The sequence below is a fragment of the Lynx canadensis genome, chromosome C1, assembly GCF_007474595.2.
Source record: "Lynx canadensis isolate LIC74 chromosome C1, mLynCan4.pri.v2, whole genome shotgun sequence".
NCBI lineage: Eukaryota > Metazoa > Chordata > Mammalia > Carnivora > Felidae > Lynx > Lynx canadensis.
Genome location: NC_044310.1, coordinates 148,850,298 through 148,862,646, shown reverse-complemented (window position 1 = coordinate 148,862,646; position 12,349 = coordinate 148,850,298). Strand labels below are relative to the sequence as shown.

The following is a 12,349-nucleotide window of genomic DNA, read 5'->3' as shown; positions in this document are numbered from 1 at the left end:
ACACCACCACCACCACCACCACCAAATTAAAAACAGGCAGAGGACCTAAATAGACCCTTCTCCAAAGGAGACATACAGATGGCCAACAGGTGCATGAAAAGATACTCAATGTCACTAATCATCAAGGATATGCAAATCAAAACCACAATGGGGTATCACCTCACACCTGTCAGAATAGCTAAAATCAAAAACACAAGAAATATCACGTGTTGGGGAGGATATGGACAAGGAACCCTAGGGCACTGATGGTGGGAATGCAAACTGGTTCAACCTCTGTGGAAAACAGTACAGAGATTCCTCAAAAAAATTAAAACCAGAAATGCCATTTGATCCAGTAATTCCACTACTGGGTATTTACTGAAAGAAATGAAAACATTAATTCAAAAAAATGTATGCACCTCTATATTTACTGTACCATTATTTACAATTGTTAAGATATAGAAGCAACCCAAGTGTCCATCAATAAAGATGTGGTGTATATACACATACACCCATACATACATACATACATAGAGGGGACTATTAACCATAAAAAAGAATGAGAGCTTGCCATTTTTAACATGGACAGAGCTAAGTGAAATAAGTCAGTCAGAGAAAGACAACTATATGATTTCACTCATGTAGAATTTAAAAAACAAATGGGGATCAAGAGTACACTTATCTTTTAATTTTTTTTTTTTTTTTAACGTTTATTCATCTTTCAGAGACAGAAACAGACAGAGCATGAGCGGGGAAGAGACAGAGAGAGGGAGACACAGAATCCGAAGCAGGCTCCAGGCTCCGAGCTGTCAGCACAGAGCCCAGCGTGGGGCCTGAACCCACGAACGGCAAGATCATGACCTGAACCAAAGCCGGACGCTCGAATGAGCCACCCAGGCACCCCAGGAGTACACTTATCTTCATAAGCATGAAGTAATCTATAGAACTGTTGAATCATTATGTTGTATACCTGAGACTAGTAACACTGTACAAATAAGGCAAGAATGTCCTCTGTGATAATGTGGATTATACTTTCAGTCCTACGTCACTCCCCAACCTCCAGAGAGAACGGTGAAGGTTTAAGTATATAATAGCAAATAGCTTAGGTAATTATGACTATGTAATGACGCTTCCATAAAAACCCAAAAGAACTTGGTTCAGACAGCTTCTAGATTGGTGAACATGTGGAGATGCAGTAGAGTGGCATGCCTGCAGAGGGCTTACAGAAGCTCTGCACCTTTTCCCCATCCGTTACCCTATTTATCTCTTCATCTTATTCATATTATTTAACAAACCGGTAAACATAAAAGAATTCCCTTGACTTCTGTGAGCCACTCTAGCAAATAAAAAACTTAAGATGGGGGGCACCTGGGTGGCTCTGTGAGTTAAGCGTCCAACTCTTGATTTCAACTCAGGTGATGATCTCACATTTCGGGAGTTCAAGCCCCCACATCAGGCTCTTTGCTGAGAGCATGGAGTCTGCTTGGGATCCTGTCTTTCCCTCTCTGCCCCTCCCCTGCTCTCCCTCACTCAAAATAAATAAAATAAAAAAGCAAAAAAACCCAAACAAACAAACAAACAAAAAACCTAAAAAAATCTAAAAACTAAAAGCTAAGGTGGATGTTGATAGAACCTACAATCTGTAGCCTGTGACTGGCATCTAAAGTGGGGGAGTGGGTAGAAGGCAGTTTTGCAGGATTTCCACTAATCTGTGGAATCTGATGCTATCTCCAAATAGATAAGTGTTAGAATGGAACTGAATTCTTAGACACACCAATGGTGTCCAAGAATTATGTGGGTTGTGTGAGGGATCCCACCCTCTCCCACTTTGGAATTGGGTTGGAGAACCCAAGGCCCCCTAACATCAGGTATAAGGCAAAGATTTATCCCTCAGCACTGCTTATCTTTTTATATCCTCTTAAGAAAAAAAACAAACAAACCTTAGATGTAACTGCCATATAACATTAGTTTCAGATGTGTCACATGATTCTCTGTGTATCATAATGATGAATACAGTCATTCTAGTCAACATCTACTACAACACAGTGATAAAATTTCTACTCTTGTGACTGAGAACTTCTAAGATCTACTCTCTCACCAATTTTCAAATATACCCCCTGGTATTATTAACTATAGTCAATATACTGCCCATTATATCCTGAGGACTATTTTATAACTGGAAATTTCTACCTTTTGGCCACCTTCACCCACTTTGCCCAACCCTACCTCCCAGACTCTGGCAATCACCAATTTGTTCTCTGCACCCATAAATTCAAAATTTTCTTTAGATTCCATATAGAAGTGAGATCTAATTAGGGATTTGTTTCTGCCTGACATATTTCACTTTGGCATAATGCCACCATGCTGTTGCAAATCGTAGGATATTTTTAATTTCTATGGCTGAATTATATTCTACTGTAAATATACACACAACATTTACTTCACCCATTCATCCATCAATGGACACTTGTTTCCATGTCTTGGATACTGTAAATAATACTCAATTAACATGCAGGTGTACTTATCTTTTTGAATTAATGCCTTTCAGATAAATACGCAGAAGTAGAAATGTTAGATCATATGGTAGTTGATTTTAATTTCTGGAGGAACCTTCATCATGTTTGTGATAGTGATTACACCAATTTACATTTCCACCAATAGTGCACAAGGGTTTTCTTTTCTCCATACCCTAGCCAACACTTGCTAATTCTTGTCTAGCTATTCTTGAGGTGATAGGTCATTGTCTTCTCTAATAAGTGATGTTGAATACCTGTTCAATGTACCTATTGGCCATTAATGTGTCCTTTTTGGGAAAATGCCCATTCAGTTCCTCTGCCAATTTTTTAAACAATTCTTTTGTTTGCTACAGAGTTGTATGAAAATTTCTTTATATATTTGATGTTAACCCCTTATAAGGTATATCATTTGCAAATATTTTCTCCTGTTTGGTAGACTGCAGTATCATTTTGTTTTGATGGTTTCCTTTGCTATGCAGAAGCTTTTTAATATGATGCAGTCCCACTTGTTTACTATTGTTTTGGCTGCCTTTGCTTTTGGTATGAAATCCAAAAAATTGCCAAGTCCCCTGTCAAGGATCTTACAGTCTATATTTTCTTCTAGTTTTATGGATTCAGATCTAACGTTTAATTCTTTAATCCATTAACTTGATTTTGTGTATTGTGTAAGATAGTGGCTCATTTTAATTCCTTTACATATGGCTTTCCCATTTTCCCAACACAATTTATTGAAGAGACTTTACATTCCACACTGCACATTCTTGGCTCCACTGTGGTCCATTAATTAACCATATATGCGTGGGTTTATTTCTGGGCTCTTTACAGTGCTCCACTGATTTAACTGCTTTTTATGCCAATATCATAGTGTTTTGATTAGTCTTAGGATTGTAATCTAGTTTGAAATCAAGGAGCACAATGCCTCCAGTTTCATTATTCTTTCTCAATATTGCTTTAGCTATTGGGGCCTTTTGAGATACCAAACTTTAAGACTGTTATTTCTGTGAAAAATACCACTGGAATTTTGGTAGAAACTACACCCAATCTGTAGACTCTTTTGGGGAGTATGGGATTTTTTTTTTCAGTGTTTATTTATTTTTGAGAAAGAAAAGGGGGAGGATGGGGAGGCAGACAGAGAATCCCAAGCAGGCTCTGCGCTGTCAGCACAGAGCCTGACACGGGGCTCAATTTCACAAACTGTGAGATCATTACCTGAGCCAAAATCAAGAGTCAGACACTCAGTTGACTGAACCACCCAGGCACCCAAAGCAATATGGGCATTTTAACAACATTAATGCTTTCAACCCAAGGGCACAGGATAGCTTTCCATTTATCTGTGTCGTTTTCAACTTCTTTCATTAATCAATGTCTCATAATTTCAAGTACACAACATTCACCCCCTTGCTCAAATTAATCCCCTGTAGGTATTTTACTTTTTGATGCAGTTGCAAATAGGACTGTTTCCTTAATTTCTCTAATAGTTTGTTATAGAAATGCAACTGATTTTGTTGAGTACTGACACAAAGTACTGACTTTGTATCGCACAGCTCTACTGAATTTTTAAATTAGTTCTAACAATTTTCTGGTGGAGTCTTTAGGGTTTCTGTAAGTATTATGTTATCTAGAAAAAGGAGGCAGTTTTACATGTTCTCTTTTGATGTGAAAGCCTTTTATTTCTCTTTCTTGACCAACTACACACTGGCTAGAGCTGCCAATGCTATGTTGAACAAAAATAAAGAGTAGGCTTCCTGTCTCTAGTTTGATCTTAGAGGAAAAGCTTTCAGCTTTTCACCATGAGTATGATGTTCCCTGTGGACTTGTCATATATGGTCTTTACTATGTTACATTCTCTCTATACCCATTTTGCTGAGTTTTTATCATAAATGGATGCTGAATTTTGTCAAACTTTTCCTGCATCTGAGATGATATGATTTTTAGCCCTCATTTTGTTAATGTGGAATATCACATTGACTGATAATATGGATGTTCAACCATCCTTATATCCTAGGGATAAACCCCACTTGACCATGGTGTAGGATCTTCTTAATGTATTATTGAATTTGGTTTGCTAATATTTTATTGAGGATTTTACATGTGTGTTCACCAGGGATACTGGCGTATTTCTTTTATTATAGTATTCATGTTTGGTTTTGGTATTAGGGTAATGTTGGCCCCATAAAGTAAATTGGGAATCTTACTGTTTTTTTGAGTTTGAGAAGTTTGGTAAAATTTATACAAGTGAAGTGATCTGATTCTGGACTTTCATTTGTTGGGAGGTTTTGATTACTGAGTCAATCTCCTTACTCATTATTGATTTGTTCAGATTTTCTATTTCTTTATGATTCAGCCTTAGTGGGTTATGTGTTACCACGAATTTATTTCTACAGGTTGTCCAGTTTTTGGCATATAATTGTTCATAGTTGTCCCTTATGATCCTTTGTATTTTTTGGTATCATTTATTTCTGATTTTGAGACCTCTTTTTCTCTTGGTGAGCCCAGCCAAAGGTCAGTCTATTCTGTCTAGCTTTAAAAAACAAACAAAAAAAACCCAAACAGCTCTTAGTTTCACTTATTTTTTCTATTGTCTTTTTAGTCTCTATTTTTTATTAATCTTTTTAATTTCTACCCTTTTAACTTTGGGCTTACTTGGTTCTTCTTTACACCACTCTTTCCTAACAGTGCACTAGAAGTTTTAAGTAGTGCAGTGCAATAAGGCAAGAAAAGGAAATGAAATGTACAGATTGGGAAGGAAGACATAAAAGTATCTTTATTTGAAGATGACACCCTCAATGTGGAAAACCTTACAGAATCAACAACAAAAAAATACCTTGTGGAACGAAAAAAGGATTACAGTAAGGTTGTAGAACACACGGTTAATATGAAAAAAAAAAAAAAAAAAAAAACTTGATCACTTTCCCATATGCTAGTAATGAAAAAGTGGAATTGAAAATAAAAAACTTTTTTTTTTTTTTAAATTTTTTTTTTCAACGTTTATTTATTTTTGGGACAGAGAGAGACAGAGCATGAACGGGGGAGGGGCAGAGAGAGAGGGAGACACAGAATCGGAAACAGGCTCCAGGCTCTGAGCCATCAGCCCAGAGCCCGACGCGGGGCTCGAACTCCCGGACCGGGAGATAGTGACCTGGCTGAAGTCGGACGCTTAACCGACTGCGCCACCCAGGCGCCCCGAAAATAAAAAACTTTTACCACTCAATAATAAAGTAACAAATAACCCAATTAAAAAATGAGCACAGGATCTGAATAGATGTTTCTTCAAAGATATAAAAGTAGCTAATTATAATTAGCAAAAGATACTAAACATCAAGAGTCATCAAGGAAATCTAAATCAAAGCTGCAATAAGATACTTCACACAGGATAGGATGGCTAGAATCAAAATGTAAGATAAGTGTGTAGGCAAAGATGTAGCAAGATCAGAACCCCATACTTAATTGCTGGTAGGAATATAAAATGGTCCAGGTGGTTTGGAAAATAGTCTGGCAGCTCCTCAAAAAACTGAACACAGAGTTATACCATATGACTGAACAATTCCACTCTCAGGTATATACCCAAGGTAACTGAAACCGTAAGTCTGTACAAAAACTGTACATGAATATTTATGGCACCATTATTCATAATAGCCAAAACATGAAAACACAAATGTCCATCAGTGGATAGATGAATGGATAAACAAAATGTGACATATCCACACAATAGAGTATTATTTATCCATAAAAAAAGTATATCCAATTCAATGGAATATTGCTCATTCATAAAAAAGGAATGAGGTACTGATATATGCCACAACACAGATGAACCTTAAAGGCATGCTAAGTGAAAGCTAGTACAAAATACCATAGCGTATACTTCTATTTCTGTAAATGAAAGTCCAAAATAAGGAAATCTACAGAGACAGAAAGTAGACCAGTGGTTGCTTAGTGCTGAGGAAGAAGGGCAGTGCAGTGATAGCTAAAGAAACTAGGTTTTTTCCCTAAGGAGATAAAAAGGTTCTACAATTGATTGTGGTGATGATTTGCACAACTCTGCAAATATACTAAAAACCACCAAATTGTAGGGGTGCCTGGGTGGCTCAGTTGGTTAAGCATACAACTTCAGCTCTGGTGATGATTTCATCGTTTGTGGTTTCAAACCCTGCATCAGACTCTGTACTGACAGCTCAGAGCCTGGAGCCTGCTTTGGATTCTGTCTCTCCCTCTCTGCCCCTCTCCAGCTCATGCTCTGTCTCTTCTCTCAAAATTAAAAATAAACATTAGAAAAAAATTAAAAAATAAAAACCCCCCAATTGTATACTTTAAATGAGTGAGTCATATGCTATGTGACCTATACCTCAATAAAGTTATTCTTGAAAAAAAGAACATTAACAATTGCTGCAAATACAATCAATGTCATCCACTGGACAATGCTTAATCATTTAATGCACTGTACCAGAACCAAGTCCAGAATGACTTGGCTCATTTCCTCTTCCTTGGCTCCTCATTTCCATGAATCAATGCTATGACTGGGATGACTGCTAATTCCTGCTTTGAAAAATTTCCAGACCAAAATTATCTCAGCCGTAAGTAACAACTTGGGACTTTGACCCCTTCTAAATATTCATGTGTTAAGAGTATACATTACCACACTAATGTGAAATCTCACATTCCAGTTTGTATTCTGAATGAGTAGTCTTCAATTTTCATAAAAAAGACATTAGATGATTTTAAGATTTATGAACTAATTCATGCCCAACTTTATGATAAATCCAGCTAAGAAATCTTACAGAATACAAAAAAGGATTTGGAGTCCACTGATCACTCAAAATTCCCCAATACCTATATGAAGACTACCAGAAAATTGGTATTTAGATCACTCTGTTGTCTCTTTATGGAAGTGATTTCACTGAGCTGTACTGTAGCATCACATCCTTTGCTAATGCTTAGGTTTACCATGAAACAACTTGACTAAACTAGGAATATACTAATAATATGAACACTAAAGACGTGGTCCACTGTATTATTCACGGTCCCCTTTCAAACCAAATTGCCAAGCATTGCTTTGAGGAATTGGTTACTTGTCCTTATGAACAAAACACCTTAAAAGCTGAAAGCTGACTGTATTTCCCTGTGACCTTTCTGAAGCCCAAAACAAGAGTCCAAGTTTAACATTAAAACACTACAGGACTTATAAATGCCTGCAGTGTTACAACTTTGATCCACTTTCAGTATTTTATCTGTATTTTTCCTGATTCCATTTTAAACCTATTTTCATTTTCTTGACTGATTATATGCATACTTGCATGTATTTAGTTCTCTGGAAGTGAACCTTGTAGTACATAAACACATATTAATGACTATTCTTTTAATTCTTGAGATAACATAGTATGCAAAATATGCAAATGGTACTGAGCTCTCTAAATTGATCTACAAACTAGAAAATATGTAAACAAAAAGCCTCTCATTTTACCGTTTCACGTTAAAAGTAATCTCAAAGCTGGATGTTACAGGGGACGAATCACTAGAATCTACTTGAAATCATTACAGCACTATAGGCTAAGTAACTTGTATATAAATTAAAAAAATAAAAATTTAAAAAAATTTTAAAAAAATAAAAATGAAAAAATAAAAGTAATCTCAAAGTAGAAGAAAGTGTAGTGGGATTATGGCCACTTAAATTGAGTTATAGAAATATACGTAAAACTGAGGCTCCTGGGTAGCTCAGTTGGATAAGTGTTGGACTCAGTTTCAGCTCAGGTCATCTCATGGTTTATGGGATCAAGCCCTATGTTCATCTCCTGGCTGACAGCACGAAGCCTGCTTAGGATTCTCTCTCTCTCCCCATCTCTCTTGCCCCCCCCTTCCCGCTCACATACCTGCTTTCTCTTTCAAAGTAAATAAAAATAAAATAAAATAAAAAAAAGAAATATATGTGAAATAATTATTACATATTACAAAATGCTACCAAATTCTTATTACAATATGAATTATAAGAATTATATTTTTTCAAAAAAATTTAAAATTCTACTTACTGTTACCAAATAAATAAGATGATCATTCAAATTGTTAACAAAAACTTCAAGATGAAGTAACAAAAATTTCAGCAAGATTCATAAGAGAGGAAGCCCAGCTTACAAATGGCTGAAAACCAAAAGATCTTGAGAAAATCAATTGATTGGAACTTAGAATCTATATTTTCCCAAAGAAACAATGCTATCCCTAAGTCTTAGATTCTTAGGTACACTATCCTAATCATGAGACTGGGGAAACCACTTCTCTTTCCAGATTGCAGATCTTTATGCATGAAATGACACAAGTATCCACCCTATGTAAATAAAGTTAAAAGGAAACATTATTCTATAAAATGTTAAGCACTATATAAGGTGTTTCCCTATTATTTAATCCTTAATGTAACTGAAATTGATCTATCATGCCTATCTTTTTGAAGCTTCAGCTTTACCAAGTGTCTGAGATAAGGGGAATGCTAGGTTGCAAAGAGGTGTGAGAAAACATGAGTAATTTTTTAAAATATTCCCTTTGATATTTAAATGGAATGTAAATGTAAACATACATTTTGTTGAGTAGTATTAAGATTATATAAAACTAAATATATAATATGTAATTTAAATATTCTGGTAACATATTACACTGTACCTTAAGGGTATTATCTATTTAAACCAAAATAAAGCCAGGAAATAATGAATACAGTAACAATCACAAACATCATCATAAAATGGAAACAATAATCATTATAAAATGGAAACATTTGAACCCTAAGCTCCAGCCACAGTTGTTGTAAGTGCTTTAATGTGTTATTTCTTTCACTTGATCCTAGTAATAACTGTGTGAAAAGCTATTACCACCATTTTACAGAAGAAACCCAGATAAAAAATAATTTACACAAGAACACAGAAATTTCAGTTTCTAAATCAAAGCTAAAGAGCAAAGCAGGCTAGGAGTAGTTGATTTAAGACTGGAAATGTTCCTATAATCCATTAGAAAAAAATGGATGTCACTTAAAGCAATTGAAAAACATTAAGAAAAACTCCAAAGCTGATTTATCTTATTAACAATCAATGAAAGATATAAGTGGTTTTTCATGGTTGCATTTGTTGAACTTCCACCATGAAAACTGAGACTTTTAGAGTAATCTAGTAGGACATTAAGAAAAAGAAGAAAAAGCCAGAAGGAACAGTATTGTAAATATGTTTTAAAGTGGATGTCAATAAATTTTCTAAATGTAGTTAAGACTTTACACTTAATATAATTAGCTATAACAATTATAATGAAAACAAATGTAGCAGCTAACATTTACATAGTGTTTATCATGTGGCAGGCACTATTCTCATTCAGTGTAATAATTCACCTAACACTAATAACCCAACTGACTGATATGGAAAATAAGAAAGAACAATGTAAAGTAACTTGCCTAGGTTGACACAGCTAGCAAATAACAGAACAGGACTCCAATCCAGGCAATACAGTATGGTTTCAGAGTCTTTGTTCCTTACTAACAAGCTATATGAAAAATTGGAAAAAAACAAATCCGTGCTCTTAATCAGTAACAATCATTTAACCCAGAACTTTTCTATAGAATGAAAATATACAATTCTGCACCTCTGGGCAAGTGTCCTTTTTGTCTAGCAACAGAATAAAAAAATACATTATCAACCAACATTTAAAATGAGACTAAGTTGGGGTGCCTAGGTGGCTCAGTCGAGTGTCTGACTCTTGATTTTGGCTCAGGTAATGATCTTACAGTTCCTGAGATCAAGACCTGCATCGGGCTATACAATGACAATGCAGAGCCTGCTTGGGATTCTCTCTCTCCCTCCCCGGCTTATGGGTGGTGCTAGCTCCCCTCCTCCCCCTTTCTCTCTCAAAATGAATAAACAAACATTAAAAGATAAAATAAGGGTGACTGGGTGGCTCAGTCGGTGAAGCATCCAATTTTGGCTCAAGTCATGATCTTGTGGTTCATGGGTTTGGGCCCTGCAACAGGCTCCATGCTGACACTGCAAGAGCCTGCTTGGAATTCTGTCTCTCTGCCCCTCCCTCACTTGTGCTCTCTCAAAAAAAAAACTTTAAAAACACAAATAAAATAAAATGAGAGTAAGTAAATAGTTCGTAAAAAGTGAGGAAGTATGTAATAGATTAGGCACTTTAGAGAAATATTTTACTTCAGTCTTTCTCTGAATATTTTATAAAATGCTTATTACTATGTAGAAATATTTTAAAATGAGACTCTGTCATATAATACACATCACATGATATACATATTTTTAAATAACTTAAATGGAAATTCTCACTAAAGGATTTTTAGATTCTAGTTACCCAAACAGACTTTTGCACATCACTTATGATTTCATTAGCTGTTCAGACAATAATGCAATAAATTTAAATTTGAAAGATCAGCCATATGAATTGCATTAAACCTAGAAATCATGCCTTTTGAAATTTATACTGTTTTATACTACAACTACTGTGTTTATATCACTAATAAGCCCTTTCAAAACTCTGCTGTCAATCTAAAGGAAAATTAACTACATAAGAGTAGCTTATGTAGGTTTATGTAGATTATGAATCTGCAAACTCTTAACTAACCATAAAAATAAAACCCTAAAGTTCGTCTAAAAGACAGTCTGTTAACAATCACCTACCAATAAAATCAAAATATTTAAAAGCCATACTGTGGAATAAAAACACTTAACAATCAGGGGTGCCTGGGTGGCTCAGTTGGTTAAGCATCTGACTTTGGCTCAGGTCATGATCACACAGTTTGTGAGTTCAAGCCCTGCGTACAGCTTTGTGCTGACAGCTCAGAGTCTCGAGTCAGTTTCAGATTCTGTATCTCCCTCTCTGCCCCTCCCCCGCTCACACTCTGTCTCTCTCTCTCCTGCAAAAATAAACATTAAAAAAAAATTCATTATTCCACCACTGCTTTGCGTACGTGCAGAGAAAAGTCAGATGAATTCATAATATAATGTTAAAGAAAGGATGTAGTTTTTGGTCCTTTGACCAAGTCATCCACATTGACAAGTTAAACTTACACTTAATTGATACTTATGCTTTTAAGTAAACAGGTTTCCAAGTCTTTGAAATACAGTAAAATTATTTTACATAAGAGCATCAAGGCCGCCTTTATTTTTTTTGAGGGGCGGACGCAAGGGCAGGCATATGAGAAGGGGAGAGGAGCAGAGGGAGAGAGAATCTTAAGCAGGCTCCTTGCTCAGCATAGGAGCCCAACCCAGGACTCAATCCCACCCATGACCTGGGATCATGACCTGAGCCAAAATCAAGAGTTGGATGCTCAACTGATTGGGCCATCCAGGTGACCCAAACCACAATGTCTTCTTCATAATTCTGAAGTCCACAAAGTTGGAAAAACACTGAGTTCCTAATACTTGGTGTAAATGGTCATTCACTTTCCTGCAGATATATTAATGGGTTTTATTACAGGATGTTTCAGATCCAGCTGAAGATCTTAAAATTACACTTTTCTAAAATCTAAAAAACATGTGGCCCCAGGAGATTTTGAAAAAGAGACTGTATACATATATTCTAAGTTGTTACCTGATATTCAGAATCCAGTCTAAATGAAGAGTCTCTTGAGTGATAGGTATCATTTAAACTATTTCCTCTGCTTCCAGACATCATCCTAGCACTTAAAGAGCTGGATGGTTGAACAGAAATTCTTCTTGGGATCCTTGAAGGTTTAGACTCCATTCTTAAAGTTTCCTGCAAAATGTAAATTTTGATTAATTGTCTTTGGAAAATCATGGAAACCTTAGGTTCTTTCTTTCTTTCTTGGGGAGGGGTGGGGGGTGGGCAGTGAGGGGCAAAGGGAGTGGGAGAAAGAAAATCCC

General features: G+C 35.9%; 1 protein-coding gene across 6 annotated transcripts in view; it reads right to left on the bottom strand.

Moving 5' to 3' along the window:
* MARCHF7 (membrane associated ring-CH-type finger 7) overlaps positions 1 to 12,349 on the bottom strand; it is a 58,167-nt gene that overhangs the window by 25,898 nt on the left and 19,920 nt on the right. For 5 of the 6 annotated variants that reach the window (XM_030328095.1, XM_030328096.1, XM_030328100.1 and 2 more), the window contains exon 2: positions 12,057 to 12,221. The exons of the other annotated variant lie outside the window; for it this stretch is intronic. In XM_030328095.1, the coding sequence (XP_030183955.1) occupies positions 12,057 to 12,209 (153 nt within the window). In that variant the 5' untranslated portion in view covers positions 12,210 to 12,221. The remainder of the gene's footprint in view (positions 1 to 12,056; positions 12,222 to 12,349) is intronic. 6 annotated transcript variants of the gene reach the window in all.